Raw genomic sequence first — 17,190 nt, forward strand, 5'->3', positions numbered from 1 at the left:
ACTCTCTCTTTCTCCCTGTACGAGACAGCAAGGGATCTCCTCTAGACCGACCAGAACGACGCTCGGATAGTGACCCAATTTGTCCAAGGAAAACTCAGTGTCCTAGTGGACGAGTTAAGCCATTGTTAACAAGTCCTCTAGATGGAATGGACTTTAGATCCTCTGGTCTGCCTGAACCTTTGGAAGCTTTGGGGAAAACCTAGGGTGGATCTTTTTGCCACATCTCAAAACCATTGACTCCTGCTGTTCTGTTCCCCAGTACCAGATGTGCTTGCTTGGGCAATGGATGCTATGCTCCTTGACTGGTTGAACAAGGATCTTCATGCCTTTCCCCCATTCAGTATGATCAGGCAAATAATAAACAAATTATAGATGCACCAAAACGTCTCCTGATATTGGTAGCTCCTTTTTGGCTGTCGAAGAAATGGTTTCCCGACCTAATAGATCTTCTGGTGGATTTCCTGAGACTGCTTCCTCAAAAGATTCAACTACTCAAACAACCACACTGCCGACGTTTTCACCAAGGCCTGTCTTCTCTGGCCCTGACAAGCTTCAAACTGTTAGGAAACCTCTTAGAAAGAAGGAATTTTCAAAGGCAGGTACAGAAACTATTGCCAAATGTAGAAGACAGTTTTCAAATAATGTCTAAATGTAGAAGACAATTTTCGAATAATGTCTACCAAAGCAATCGGAGGATCTTCAGAGAGTGGTGTAGGAATTTCAATATCTCCTCTACTCAGACCACTGTGACCCAAATAGCTGATTTTTAGTTGCACTTGAGTTCAACTAAGAACCTTTCTACCTCTACCATTAAAGGCTATAGGGCTATGTTGGGTTTGGTTTTTCATCACAGGGGATTGGATTTGTCTTCCAACTCAGACCTGTCAGATCTTAGTAAGTCTTCAGCACTTCCAAACATAAATATTCTCCTACTGTGTCTTGGAATCTTGATGTTGTGTTAAAGTGGTTGTATGGGCCATGCATTCCATTTCATTGAGATTTAACTTGAAAGGCCCTCTTTCTAGTTACACTAGCGACGGTGAAATGAGCTAGCAAAGTGCATGCTTTGGACAGAAGAGTAGACTCCTCTAAGGGAAACATAGTGCGTTCTTATTCCCTTGGATTTCTAAACGTAGTTTGTTCTTATTCCCTTGGATTTCTAGCTGAGAATGAATCCGCTGCTAATCCATGGCCTCGTTCTTTCTTGATTGACAGTCTGACAGAGATCTTATGACTCAATGACAATGAAAGGACACTTTGTCCTTTGTCCCTTAAGATCTTTAGTATTATAACTTCTTAAAGCAAAAGATATTCGTGGTGATTCTTGCTCTGTTAAGAATCTCTCCAGACCGCTCTCTAAGAATGCCCTAGCATTCTTCCCTAGGGATATCATTTGGGAAGCTCACTCCTCAATCAAGAAGACATGTTCCCTTTATGCAAGGTAAAAGCTCACGAGAATAGAGCAGTAGCCACTTCATTTGGCTTTCAAAAGGAATTTATCTCTGACGCCAATATTTCAATCTACTTTCTGGAAATGTAAGTCTGATTTTGCCTCCCAGTATCTACGCAACATCGAAACTGTATTCTACTAAGATAACTGTAGTACCTTGGGTCCATTTTTATCAGCTGGCATGGTATAGGGAAAGGAAGTGTTGGAAGCAACTCTTCCTAAATTTAGCCTTCTCCCTTACATAAGTTGTTGGGAAGCCTGGAGGTACGGAGTACCAGGAGTACCTTCCAGTCCTTTGGTAGGGTGGTGGTTATTTTATGGATATATTTGGGGTATAAATAACAGTTTTATTTCTGGTTATTTGTTGATATAGAGCCCTGGGCAGGGGCAATTCGTTTATCTTTGTTATCCATCGGAATTGTAATTCACTACAGTTTCTCCCTGGAGTAGTAACTTACTCCACAGCTATACTGCCATGCCACTACATGATTAGATGAGTGACAACCAGAGGCAGTATCTTCGTGCAGCAACTCTCTTACCAGGTAAACAACAAACATGTTATTAATGTTAGTCGATCTTTCTATTCTCGAATTCATTACATTACAAATGCTTTGGGGTAGAAGTATCCATGCATCTCACCTCCCTCAGTGTGGGAATTGGCTATGTAATTCCTGGGTAAGTTACTTAATTAAAAATGACATTTTTATAATAAACACAATGTTTTAATTTTACTTACCCAGTAATTACATGATCAGAGCCCACCCTCTGTCCTCTAGCGTGGATTTTAGGGAGCATAAAACAAACTGATCTCTTTGCCAAGTTATTCCTTGTTTTCCCTGAAAGTGGGCGGGCATTGTTACCTACCTAAAACACAACAAAAATTAGCGCAACTTGTGAATTTCAGAATTTCAACTGCTGGGCGAGTTAAACTCTTAGCTATATAATTACTGGGTAAGTATAATTGAAATTTTGTTGTATTATAAAATGTCATGTTCTGTTTGCTATTTTCATCCTATTTGATCATAATATGAGCTTTATATTTTTGTCTTTTATCAGCATGAAAACAACAGTAAAATGTGTTCTTTCATGCCCAGTATTTTTTATTAAAATACTTTTTTCTGGGCTCAGCTCGTGTCGGCCTATGAAAGGATCCTTAATATCATTCTTTCTAGGTAAAATTAATCTAAAAAATTACCAGAGAAAAACAAAATTAAGAAAATTGTCAGTAAAACTGACTCGCTCACTCTTAAAAAGAAGTGTCGGTATGATAATAGGGGCGAGTGGGGGAACACTACCACGAGACAATCACCAATTAGAACTTCAATCAGAATCCCCCCAAGAGAGAGCTGAAACCAACGGGCGATGCAGCCGCTTACTACTACTACTAGAGGACGCCACGGACAGCAGCGCCCCTAGCGGACATCCTTAATTTTTAGCGCTAGCGTCAAGACGCAATTTTTCCTTGTGCTGTGCTATTTCGGGATTTATCTCTTTAATCTACCATGGAACGCTCTGCTATTGCCACGGCTAAGTTAAGTAACTCATAAGTAATGTTTTACCACATTTTTATCTTCCGGGTACCAGTATTTTCCTCTTAAATAGGTCATATACGGTTCCCCGGTTGTCTCGTGGCGGCGCCATGCTGCCTCGTAAGAATTCCCGGTCCTCCATACTGGGACTTCTTATACTTATGGGCGTTACTATATTAAGTTCATTGTTTTTACATCGAGTTTTTAGCTAGTTAGTTTTAGCCCTTCCTACCATTTCTCTTAGTTTGGTATTTAGGGCTATTATTATTATTCCGGACCCAGCATCCCGGCTCTTGCTCTTCATCGGCTATCGCTGGCTCCGAGTAGGCTTCTGTTTCTTGGAACAGTCTGCCTCCTCCTGGGCTTCTTTCTCTTTTACTAAAAGTGTCTTTTCCATCTTTTCGATGTATATATTTATTATATTTAGGGTGTTAGGCTAGCCTAGGTGCTTGTTCCTTGTATTGGTACAGCCTGGTTCACGTGGCCCTCCTCACGGTTGTGTTGCTCGCGGCCTAGGCCACTTGCGGTCCACGTGTTCCATCGCACCTTACCCTGCCCCCTGCCCTCCCTTTCTGGTATAGGGAGGAGCTGGGGGACCCTTGGTTGTCATGACAACCTCAGTCGCCTTCTCTCTCTCCCTCTCTGAGGTGGCCAGGGGTTCCTCCCAGGCAGGGGGGTATAGGCGACCACTCATGAGGTACCAGGGTCTCCATGCGGGTAGTCAGTGAGGCGGGGAGGAGTAGGCCATCCCTCCCCCTCTCTCACTCCCGCCGTGTTACGCCGAGACCTTCCTCCCCCCTCCCCAGTTGCTCAGCCACCTCCCTCGCTATACGAAAGGAGCCTTCCGTCGCAGCCGGGGCACCTTGGTTATAGATTACTGGCTCCGCTAGCGGGCGGGGTGGGCACTACTAGTGGTCGGTTGCCTGCCTACTATATCCTTACATCTCTCCCCCGCTACCGGAAGGGAGCTTGCTTCTTACCCGCGCACTCTTCTAGTAGACGGGCGGAGAGAGGTTTGTATTATTATTATTTTAAGGATATACCCTAATTTTACAATGAATTGTGTAATGTGATTATTATAAATCTTACCATCCCCGCCATTTTCCGTCGTGGTTTCCAATTACCACCACTCCTGGTTGGTTTCCCTTTTGTGTCCCCGCCATCAGCGGAGCTATAGCCTAGGGCACACAACCAACCTGGTTACCACACGTATTTTGGCGGGGCTCTGGTTTAATCTAACTTTATCGCTCCGGCACCAGCGGAGCATCTGTTAGACTGTAAGTGTTTACCTGGTAACTCATGTATCTTTCCACTTACAGGCTACCAACTGTCACGGTCCCAGCGTGCAACGCGACGTTGTACGGACCCCTGCGGCCACGATGAGTGCAGGTCTCACGCCCCCTGTGCCACGTCATACAATGAGATGATCGTCTGGCACCCAGAAGCCTGCGCCATCTGCTACGACCTAGTCGGTCAGCTGGGAGATGGGGTAAGTCCGTTGTAGGCTTCCTTATCATTTTACTAACAACTCCTTAGTCATAAGTTTGTTAACCCCGTTCCGCCACTAGAAGCTAATCTCGCCTTTCTTTCAGGCTACTGGTGTGAGGGAAGTCGCCCTCGCCACCCTGAAAGCGTGGGTGGGCGGCTTCGGGAAGAACGCCGCCAAAGGCCAGCCATACATTCTTGATAAGAAGCTGGCCGTCCAGATCTTCCCTGCGGGCAAGTCGACTGGATACGTTGACCCCTTGTCCGCGGCCCCTCTGATAGCCTCCATCCAGCAAGACCTCCAGCAATCCTTTGGGTCGTAGCCTCCCAGGAGTCGGTCCCGGACGTCGCTGCCCTGGACCTTAACATCGAGCCCATGGCGGTAGGGGTGGAGGATTGGTGGTTGAGGTAGGTGTGTCGGCGCCCACAAGGTCTTTCCTTGGGTGCTCCTGGATCTTCTCCTGTCCCTTCTTCGAGTGTTCTTTCCAAGGCTTTGTGGGATCTGAGATCCCTACCCGCTCTCCCGCTCTCTCTGTACCCCCAAAGGTGAAGGGACAGAGAGAACCGAAGACTCTGGCCAAGACAACTTCTAGGAAGTCGTCTTCGTCTTCTTCGGCTAGGAAGTCTTCGACTTCCTACGCCGACGCGGTGAAAGCGAAGCCGAGCTTCTCACTCAAAGAGCTCTAGAAACAAGGCTTCTAAGGAGAAGGCTCGCGCTCCCGCCGAGCCAGTGCCTTCTCCCGCCTCCACCGCTTCCACTCCGGCTACGCCGGTAGGAGGAGCAGGGCCTAGCACCTTTGATCCCTCTGCTTTCTCAGCAGTGGTGATGCAACAGGTGGGCGAGCTGGTTGGCTCGCAAGTCTCCGCCCTGGGGACGAGATTCGAGCAGATGTTCGCACAGTTGTCGAGCACTCTGTCTCAATCAGGCCAGTTCGATTCAAGACTCTCTAACAGGGTTAGAGAGAATGAGGACCGAGTAGGCCGCCGGGCTATCTCAGGTTCCTCTTCCAGTCTCCCCAGTGCCAAGCACTGGCATTCTCCAACTCCCGCCATACGACTCTCTGCCAGCTTTCTCCATGGAGAAACCCATGGAGAGTAGCTGCCTACGCTCCTTTCAAGGATGGGATGATCTCTATCCCGGAGTGTGGAACTCGGAGGATTGAGGACTTCGAGTTTTATCCTCCGGGTCTGACGCAGCCTTTCATCGGTTATGCTAGGCTGACTGTAACGGCTCTGACTAGGGAAGACAAGATCTCTAGAGAGTCTGTCCTATATAGTAGAGATCATGCTCAGCGGGAATGGGTTTCACTGCCTTGAGGACTGGGAGTGCACGAACACTAAAATCCAGGCCTACAAGAGTCCCTTTACTATTTTCGCGACGGAAGAGGAGGTTTCTCTTCCGTTCGCACAAAAGTAGAGAGTCCCTTCAGGCAGTCCTCAAGGATGAGCCCATCCCACAGTTGAGGGAGGCGGAGTCTACTTCTCCGCTCTTCCCGGCTTTCGGAGAATTGTGGGGAGAACTTGCCAGCTACGTTCACGCTGGGTAAGCTCAAACCAAGGACTGCGCCATGGACCAGTTCGGCGAGGAAGCTACCAAGGCTGCCGGATTCTCCCTAATCCAGGCAGAGTTTGATGCGCGAACCAGGTTTGGCAGGTCCCTCAATTCCCTTATAATTACGGAAATGGCTGCCCTCTCTTATGCTACGGAACCGCTGTTCAAGATTTTGGCAAAATCTCAGTTCCAGACTCGGTGCTAACAGACGCTTTCGACTTCTTCCAGGCTAGGAGGAATTGCCGAAAGCATGTTCTACAGGAGTGTACTATTAGGCACGAAGCCGAATAGACTCTTGGCCTCTAGCATGTGGGGAGCGGATCTCTTCCCAGAGTCCGCTGTCAACGAATTGCACCACGAAAGCTGCTAGGCTCAACCAGAGCCTTAGAGCTAGGTGGGGTATTTCCTCGAAGAGGAAACAAGATTCCGTTCCCACTGCTGGTAAGAAACCAAAGAAGGCTGGTAAGAGGTTCCAGCCGTATCAGAAAAACACCAGCAACAGCAGCAATTTGTGCAGGCTGTCCCGGTTACCTAACAAGGACAACCTGCTAGTTCGAAACAGAACCAGCCCATCCTCCTGTTGTCCCCATCATCATCAGCCATCCACCTCCTACGCAATTCCCGCCGGTCGCCACATTAACAAGGCCCTACAAATGTGAGGCTCAAGGCTACAAACAGCCGAGAGGTTAGGGCGAGAGAGGTTACTTTCGTCAGCGTTGGCGCAGGAAGGGCGACAAGGAGCAGGCAGTTCAGAGGAGGGCGTGGTGGTCAACCCGCCCATCAACAATGAGGCTCCCCACCCCCAGGTAGGAGGGAGGCTGTTCCTCTTCCGCCACAGGTGGGGTTCAGCAATTGGGCACAGAGCATAGTGTCCAAAGGATTGGGTTGGTTGGAGTTGGATCAAAGATCCTCCTCCAATCAAATCATTCCACCAGATACCATCAGAGGAATTGACAGATTACGCGGAAGAACTCCTTCAGAAAGGAGCTATTGCGAGAGTCAAGCATCTAAAATTTCAAGGGTCGCTTATTCAGCGCCAAAGAAAGGCTCAACAAAAAGAAGGGGTAATCTTAGACTTGTCAAAGCTAAACTCTTTCATTCGTTGCGACAAGTTCAAGATGCTTACCCTCTCGCAAGTAAGGACCTTACTTCCGCGTGGAGCCGTCACATGCTCCATCGATCTTACAGACGCATACTATCATATCCCTATAGCCAGGCACTTCCGCCCATTCCTAGGATTCAGGCTAGGAAATCAAACAAACATTCTCATTCAAAGTGATGCCCTTCGGTCTGAATGTAGCCCCAGGGTATTCACAAAAATAGCAGAAGTGGTTGTACAACAATTGAGAGCTCAGGGAATCATGGTAGCAGCATACCTCGACGATTGGTTGATCTGGGCACCAACAGTCGAGGAATGCTCAAAGCCACCAAAAAGGTAGTTCACTTTCTGGAACATCTGGGGTTCCAGATATACAAAAACGAAATCCAGACTTACTCCGGAGTCTCGTTTTCAGTGGCTAGGAATCCAATGGGATTTGTCTTCCCACAATCTGTCAATTCCAGTGGCCAAACGGAAGGAAATAGCAAAATCTGTCAGGCAATTTCTCAAATGCAAACAAAAACGTCAAGGAGAAACCAGGAGAGAATCCTAGGGTCCTTCAGTTTGCTTCGGTAACAGATATCCTCCTGAAGGCAAGGCTGAAAGATTTAAATCGAATTTGGCGATCAAGAGCAAACACCAAATATCGAGACAAGTTGTCAGTAATACCACAGATCCTCCGCAATCAACTCCGTCCTTGGTCAAAAGTAAAGAACTTAGCCAAGAAAGTACCCCTTTCAATATCCCCTTCCAGTGTTAACCATTCACACGGACGCCTCCCGGTCCGGGTGGGGGGGATACTCTCAGTTCAAACAGGTTCAGGGGACTTGGTCAGTTCAATTTCGCCAGCTCCACATAAACGTGTTGGAAGCAATGGCAGTATTTCTTACCTTGAAGAGACTGCTTCCCCGAAGAAGTCTCATCTAAGGCTAGTTTTGGACAGTGCAGTGGTAGTTCATTGGCATCAACAGAGGAGGGTCCAAATCCAAGCATGTGAATCATGTCATGATAGCCATCTTTGCCTTAGCAAACAAACACAAATGGCATCTGTCTGCCACTCACCTGGCAGGAGTAAGAAATGATAGCAGACAGCCCCTGTCCCGGTCAGTTCTCTGGAATCAGAATGGTCTCTAGACGACGGGTCATTCCAGTGGGTAAGCCTGAGAGTCCCAGGTCTCCAAGTGGATCTCTTCGCCTCACAAGCGAACCACAAGCTCCCTTGCTATGTGACCCCCAACCTGGACCCTCTGCTTATGCCACGGACGCCCTGTCGTTGGACTGGAATCAGTGGAGGAGAATTTATGTTTTTCCTCCAGTGAATCTTCTCTTGAAAGTCCTAAGCAAACTAAGGTCTTTCAAAGGATAGTAGCTCTGATTGCACCGGACTGGCCCAAGAGCAACTGGTATCCTCTTCTTCTGGAATTGGGTCTCCGACCTCAACGGATCCCCAATCCCAAGCTATCACAATCAGTACAAATGAGGACTGTGTTCGCTTCCTCAGGAATTCTCCAGACCCTAACTTTATGGACTTCATGAAGTTTGCGGCTAATAAAGATGCTAATATTGATCCACAGAATATTCTCTTCCTAGAATCAGATAAGAGAGAGTCAACCATTAGACAATATGACTCAGCTGTAAAAAATTAGCATCTTTCTTGAAAGAATCGAACACTACAACCATGACAGTTAATCTGGCTATATCCTTTTTCAGATCCTTGTTTGAAAAAGGTTTAGCAGCTAGCACTATTACCACTCATAAATCGCTTTGAAGAAAATCTTTCAAAGTAGTTTTCAGATAGATCTGACTGAATCTTATTTCACATCTATCCCTAAAGCCTGTGCTAGACTTAGACCTTCCCAAAGGCCTACTACAGTTTCATGGTTCTTTAAAATGATGTCCTCAAACTAGCTTCAGATACTGACAACTCATCTTGTACATTCATAATGCTCCTGAGGAAGACATTATTCTTATTAAGCCTAGCCTCAGGAGCTAGAATTTCAGAACTGTCGGCTCTATCCAGGGATGCGGGTCATGTGGAATTCCTCCATCAGGAGAAGTTCTACTTGCTCCGGATCGTAGCTTTTTAGCCAAAATGAGGATCCTCTTGCAAGGTGGGCCCCTTGGAAAGTTATCCCACTTCCCCAGGATCCTTCTCTCTGCCCAGTATCAACTCTTAGAGCCTTTCTATCTCGTACTTCTTCAAGATCCTCAGGTGCTCTCTTTCATGAGAGAAAAAGGTGGTACTTTGTCAGTAAAAGGTATTGGACAACAAATCCTTTACTTCATTAAACAAGCCAATCCTGAGTCATTTCCAAAAGCACAGATATCAGGGGAGTAGCCACCTCAATTAATTATTTTCAACATATGAACTTTGAGGATCTTAAAAAGTATACTGGATGGAAATCCCCGACAGTCTTTAAACGCCATTATCTAAAGTCCTTGGAATCTTTAAAGTTTTCAGCAGTAGCAGCGGGAAACATTGTTTCCCCTGATACTGTATAGTAGTTGTAGTATAGATCCAGGTCTCCTTTCTACCTACATCATCCAACATGCCTCACCCTATCGCCAGGCTACTCGAATATCATAGCCTTAGCCGCTGAGTCATATAGTGGATTGTCCCTTATTTTTTGCTAGGGACATCCACACTTGTACTGATATTGTACTTCAGTGTACCTACCCTTATTATTTTTATGCTAGGGTAGGACACAATGTGTTTGTATATATTTTGCCACACTTGTATTAATGATTGGGACTTCAGTGTACCTACCCTTATTTTTATGCTAGGGTAGGACACAATGAGTTTTTTGTATATTTTGTAAATATTTGTTCAAGTAAATCCCTTTGTTTTTTGTTTATATTACATGCATCACTGTAATTTACTATAATTACCATTTAAGTACTTTAAGATTACTAACGTTCTGTTGTTTTACTGTTTAGTATAAGTTAGTTTAAGTGCTTAGTTTGTATGCTGTAATTGATTTACTTATATTATATCCATCATTTTACACTGCTTTTCATTTGTTGTTCCTTTTTTTCCCATCTTGTCTGTTTCTCTGGTACTATTTCATAGGCCGACACGAGCTGAGCCCAGAAAAGGGATTTTGACGAAGGAAAAATCTATTTCTGGGTGATTGGCTCGTGTCGCCCTATGAAAACCCCCCCTTTATGGTTTTTACCCCTTGCAGGACAAGAGTTTTTAGATTAAGGATGTCCGCTAGGGGCGCTGCTGTCCGTGGCGTCCTCTAGTAGTAGTAGTAGCGGCTGCATCGCCCGTTGGTATCAGCTCTCTCTTGGGGGGATTCTGATTGGAAGTTCTAATTGGTGATTGTCTCGTGGTAGTGTTCCCCACTCGCCCCTATTATCATACCGACACTTCTTTTTAAGAGTGAGCGAGTCAGTTTTACTGACATTTTCTTAATTTTGTTTTTCTCTGGTAATTTTAGATTAATTTTACCTAGAAAGAATGATATTAAGGATCCTTTCATAGGGCGACACGAGCCAATCACCCAGAAATAGATTTTTCCTTCGTCAAAATCCCTTTGTTTTTAACCACATATTAGGCGAGTCGAGTTTCATCCATGTTGCTGATGCACAGTAATTTATAGTCATTATTAGTGTGAACATTGTTTTCTGAGCTTCAGCTGCAACTACAACCTAACTTTAGCAGTACTACAATATTTCCTTGCTGATATTTTCTCCATAGTGGGTAAAGGTGTACGTAATGTAAAAATATATAGGTCCTCTTCTACTTAATTAACCCTTAAACGCCGACTGGACGTATTTTACGTCGACATTTTTTGTCTCTCGGGTGCCGACTGGACGTATTTTACGTCGACATACAAAAGTTTTTTTAAAAATTCGCGAAAAATACTTTTAGGCCTTACCAGCTGAAAACTCTTGAATCATGCGCCTTGGGGGATGCTGGGAGTTCACGGATCAAGGTGTGTTTTTGTTACAATCGTTACGCAGGCGCGCAAGTGCGAATTTCTTTCTTGCCGCACTAAAAAGTATCTGTGACACATCTCGGAAATTATTTCGTCACTTTGACATAATTTTTTTACCATTTTAAATTAGCCATTACGTGGAGTATTATATATGAAAATGTGTGCATTTTTATGTAAAACACAACAAAAAAATACTCATGATTGTAGCTTTTATCAGTTTTGAGATATTTTCATATAAATAACGATAAGTGCCAAAATTTCAACCTTCGGTCAACTTTGACGCTACCGAAATGGTCGAAAAACGCAATTGTAAGCTAAAACTCTTATATTTTAGTAATATTCAATCATTTACCTTAATTTTGCAACTAATTGGAAGTCTCTAGCACAATATTTCGATTTATGGTGAATTTATGAAAAAACTTTTTCCTTACATCCGCGCGGTAACTCTTCCGAAAAAAATCATACATGCGATTGTGGTAATGTTTGCACCATTTTAAATTAGCCGTTACATAAAGTTTTATATATGGAAATGTGCGAAATGTCATGCACAATACAACTAAAAACAACCCATGGTTGTAGCTTTTATCAATTTTGAAATATGCTCATATAAAAAATGATAAGTGACAAATTTTCAACCTTCGGTCAACTTTGACTCTACCGAAATGGTCGAAAAACGCAATTGTAAGCTAAAACGCTTATATTCTAGTAATATTCAAGCATTTACCTTCATTTTGCAACAAATTGGAAGTCTCTAGCACAATATTTCGATTTATGGTGAATTTATGAAAAAAATACATTTTCTTTACGTCCGCGCGGTAACTCTTCCGAAAAAATCATACGTGCGATTGTGGTAATGTTTGCACCATTTTAAATTAGCTGTTACATAAAGTTTTATATATGAAAATGTGCGCAATTTCATGTAGAATACAACAAAAAATAATTGAAGGTTGTAGCTTTTCTCATTTTTGAAATATTTGCATATAAATCACGATAAATGGAAAAAAAATCACGTTCGGTGAACTTTGACTCTACCGAAATGGTCGAAAAACGCAATTGTAAGCTAAAACTCTTACAGTCTAGTAATATTCAGTCATTTATCTTCATCTTGAAACAAATTTGAAGTCTCTAGCACAATATTTAAATTTATGGTGAATTAAAAAAAAAAAACTTTCCTTCCCTCCGCGCGCGGATTCTCCGCCACAAATCTCCGAAATGTGTACGTCCCAATCTCGGAATATTTGCTCCGTTTCATATTAGGCATTTCATAGAGTTTTATATATGAAAATGTGCGCAATTTCATGTAGAATAAAACGAAAAATATTTGAAAGTTGTAGCTTTTCTTATTTCCGAAATAATTGCATATAAAAAAAATATATATAAAAAAAATTTGACATTCGGTCAACTTTAACTCGTCAGATATGGTCGAAAACTGCATTTGTAAGCTAATATTCTTATAGTATAGTAATATTCAATCATTTGTCTTCATTCTGAAAGAAATTGGAAGTCTCTAGGACAATATTTAGATTAATGGTGAATTTTTGAAAAAATTATTTGTTTACGTCCGCGCGTTACAAATTCATGCATTATTTTGTGATAATATTTTCTCTGTGTTGCTTTTATCGTTTTAAAATGTGTTATATACCAAAATGATCGCAATTTAGTGTACATTACAACGAAAAAAAAGTAACTTGTTACCTTTAACCGTTTTGCGCACAGCGCGTTTAAATACAATTATATATGAAATTTCGTTTTTGCGCTATCATATATCGCATTATTTATATATGATAATGATATTTTTTTTCATTTCTGATGGTTGCATACTAAACTTCAGGCAATGACAAAAAAAGGAGCCAAAAATGAACTCTTAATCTTGAAAACTAAGCGCGCTGTGATTTTTTGAAAAAAAAAATTTTTCCGCTTCCGCGCTCACTCTGAAACACCTCCGGCACACGGGAGACATATATTTTTTTACCGCTTCGGCGTTTAAGGGTTAATATCACTTGTAACATTACTACAGTAATTTTTTACTATTGTACAATGGCTGAAATACAAGCAAAACAGTGCTGTTATCCGATTCAGTTTGGTTGTTTGTAGCAGAGAACCTGTTTTCATATATAGCTGTACTTGTTAAGCAATGATTATAACGTTGTTATTGGGGGTTAGGAATTGCCATTAAAAAGAGGAAGATGACATCAGTGGCAATGAAAATTGACATCATCGTTAAGCGTTCTGAAAAAGGGGATTTTTTTCTCTGTAGGCCAAGATTTACCTGTAAGTTCATCGAATCTGACATTAAAAATTTGTATAACTACCGTGCAGACCATAGTAAAGGATTAAGCACTTGAAATTCCACATTTTTATTAAAGAGTCCTTGCTCTTAGGGTTATGTATCTGGCCGTTACACATGCCCACCGACTTTTGAAGTTCGGTTATCGGTTACCGTCAATCCCCCAGGAACAGAACCCTACCAGTAACTGGCGGCTGCCTTAAATACGTACCAATTCTTGGGATTTTTAGTTTCCAAGGATTTCTTCTTCAGGCTGGGTGGAGTTTCTTATACCCTTTGAGAGGGATTTTAAACCTTTAAAACATATTAACCTGATAATAAAATAAAGTAGATGGAGCTCAATGTTGGAATGTGCATTCATTATATCAGAAGGAATAACATGTAATTTTGACTTGTCATATGTAATTGATTGCTCTCATCTGACCTGTGCAGATTTGATGAATATACCTCTGCCAACATTTTAATAATTATCAATGTTTTTATATGATTTTATGATTGCTAAAGTAATTAGAAATACAGTTAACCCCCCCGGATTAGCAGGATGTGTACCACACAACCCCTACAAATAGCTAACATCTGTGAATACTTAAAACCCCTCTAAAAATGCTTAGAATTGCCTATTTTGATAGTTTAAACACAAAAACCCTCTTAATGCTTATAACAAAGTATTTTAATAGTTTTATCACAAAAAGTGCAGTCAAAATATGAAAATACAGTAATGAGTGAATATTTCTTAGTACAAAATACCACGAATAGGCGAATTTTCCACAAATAATGTGTATATAGTTTCCACAGGAAAATCTGTGAATCTGTGATTCCACGAATTGCGAGCCTGCAAATCCGGGGGAATTGCTGGATTATGTGTGAATGTAAAGTAGTTTGAAGATTTTTCATGAAGCAGTTTTTTTTAACAAATATATGTACTATTGTGTTTAATTAGATCAGATTAGCTTTTTCTAACATATTACATCTAACTTACAAAAGAAAGATAGAATGAAATTATGAAAAACTCTATGCATTACATATAATGCTTAAATTAAAGTTTTATTTATTATGATGGTTATTTTGTTTTAATATTGTTCCTAAAATTCAGTCATATTTTGTTTAAGGTGTTATATTTATTATTACTATTTAATGTTATTCCTTTCAATTTAGGCACTATGTTGTTATTGGTCCTGAACAAAGTCCATACGAAGGTGGCTATTATCATGGGAAACTTGTCTTCCCTATGGAATATCCATTCCGACCACCTAGTATCTATATGATAACTCCATCAGGACGTTTCAAGACCAACACAAGACTCTGCCTGTCAATTTCAGACTTTCATCCAGACACATGGAATCCTGCATGGTCTGTGGCCACCATTTTAACAGGACTCTTGTCTTTTATGGTAGGTCCAATAATTGCCAGGTTGCTTTTCTTTTTGATGAATTTGTTTATTATGGCTATAATAATTTGGAAATTATTTAGAGTGAACCTAACCTACTTTTAAAGTAAGCTTATATCTTTGTGCCATTAAGTGCAATTAACACTAAAAAAAAGAAGAAAAAAAAAAAGCTTGGCTAACCCACTACTATGACTGTGTCTGTAATCTCCTGTTTCCCACCAGGTGCCACTGGAATGTTTATGTTCTTGTCAGAATTCTTCATGCTGTGTCTTTTTGCAGACATTGTGAATAAGCATTACTAGTAATATTGATGAATTCTGGCTGACTTTCTCCTGTACGGTATTGTGCTTGTTTTCTGTATTTGCGTTATGTTGTCTACAACAAGCAGAGACGTAAGCATTAGCCTGTAATGAAAGTTTTGGAGACCGAATGTTGTGGCTGTACATGATGACCATCGTGTGTTAGCCTAGCTGTTGAGACATGAGTGGTTTTTTATAATGTGAAGGTAATAAGAGTGATCTGATGAGAGTGAAAATTTTGTAAAGTATCAGATGCTAGAGGCCTTTAGATTTTGTAAATAATTCATTAGTGCACACCATAAGCCTACCCGGTCTTTTCCTTTAGCCTTCTGTATGTAAATTCTTCTTTCACTCCTGCTCTGCCTGCTTATGCTCCCTGTGTGGTTCAAGAGAAAAATAAAAGGTACCAATCATGGAGTAGTATGTGCTAAGAAAATGCTAATCACGCTAAAAGTCAATGTCTATAGCACTGTGATAAGACCAGTGTTAATGTATGGATCAGAAGTATGGGCCCTTTCCAATCCTGCGGCATGTCTAGCGTACCTAGTGAAAAAGTCCTCAGATACTAAAGGCATGTATACAATGCCCTCAGTACAATCTGGCATTGCTCCATTTAGGCAAAGTTATTTCTTCTATGAATCTAAGCTCCGTTTCCTATGGATTCTCTACTTGAACATTCACTATGTATTTTCATATCAATTTGCCCCCTAAAAAACCCAAATAAAACTACATAAATAAATGAACTGAGAATGTTTTGGCAGCCTTCCTTGGCGGTTAGGCTGGAGTTTGGCTTCATTCAGCAAACTTCCTGGCCTTTGCTTGTAGTAGTGGTTATTCTCCAACACACCTGAGCCCACGTTTTCATATCTATTGTTTCTTATCATTATGCTGCAACGAACGTGTTTCCATACAGATGATGATACCTTGTAATATCCAGATACACTTCCATGAGAGAGTCACTCATCGAGAATGAAGCTGATGAAATGTTTTAAAATCCAGATAGCAAGGTTATCATCAAATCAGATGACAGCGAAATGAAAATTTTTTTATCCATTTGTATTTTTCATAGCTAACAAATCTTCGGTCTTAAGAATAGAATAATCTTTATTTGTGTTCTTCGAGTTTTCTAATTTGTTTTTCTCTTCAAATTGTTTTGCTTCATGGCTGATGACACAAACTGTTATGCAAAGCAGAAAATGAATATTATACGTACATATCAGATAAGGTTAAATTATTACTATATGGGTAATTCTCACAATATAGGTATATGATGAGTATGATTACTATAGCATTATTTATCATCCAGATATCGTGATGAAATGGCTGTGCTATTTAGAATAAGATACAACCCTATGATATGACACATAAGAAAATTATAAAAATATTGGCAATCCTGATTATCAGATCAGTGTTCATGAATTTATTTTCTTCTACACATACATACAGTTATGTATATTGCATAAAGGTTCGTGTCATCAGCAGTAAGGTGAAACAATTCAAAGAGAGAAAAACAAATAGAAAACTCAAGAGGAGAACACAAAGTGAACTTGATTTTCCCGAGATTATGAATATCAGCAATAATATATTCAATTTCACTTACATCATAAGCACCATTATCACCAGTATTTTCTCTTCTAATTGTAAATCTGGATCATAAAGCCTCTCTTCATGATCGGGGAGAATATAACACAATCACATATATACACTGTGTGTTTACACAATGACAAAAACTGAAAGGAAGGGATGAATGATTATATGTAGCTTATAAATAATTGAAAGTAATACAATTGGGCCCCAGTATTCATGCTCTCTGGATTCTTGAATTTCTCTCTGGACCATATCTACCCATTATTCGCAGATAATTTGCTTATTTGCAGTATTTTTCTTTGAGAAATATCCACAAATTCCTAGGATTTTATCAATTTCATCATAAAATGCACTTTTTGTGATAAAACTATTTAAAAAACCAGGTATAAACATTTTTAGTGGGTTTTTCTAGAGTTTTAACTAAAAAAAAAAAAAAAAAAAAAAAAGGGCCGTTTTCAGCTTTTTTATAGGGGTCCCAACTATTCGGGGATTCTAACTATTTGCGGAGGGGTCTGGTACACATCCCCCCACCACTGTTTGATGAAAACTGTAAATAATTGGCTGAATATGA

At 41.2% G+C, this 17,190-nt stretch overlaps 1 protein-coding gene across 1 annotated transcript in view; it reads left to right on the forward strand.

Moving 5' to 3' along the window:
- Positions 1–17,190, forward strand: part of LOC135224570 (ubiquitin-conjugating enzyme E2 J2-like) — a 113,209-nt gene that overhangs the window by 62,842 nt on the left and 33,177 nt on the right. The window contains exon 3 of the mRNA XM_064263687.1: positions 14,502–14,736. Within this exon, the coding sequence (XP_064119757.1) occupies positions 14,502–14,736 (235 nt within the window). The remainder of the gene's footprint in view (positions 1–14,501; positions 14,737–17,190) is intronic.

This window comes from Macrobrachium nipponense, chromosome 12 (genome assembly GCF_015104395.2).
Source record: "Macrobrachium nipponense isolate FS-2020 chromosome 12, ASM1510439v2, whole genome shotgun sequence".
Taxonomy (NCBI): Eukaryota; Metazoa; Arthropoda; class Malacostraca; order Decapoda; family Palaemonidae; genus Macrobrachium; species Macrobrachium nipponense.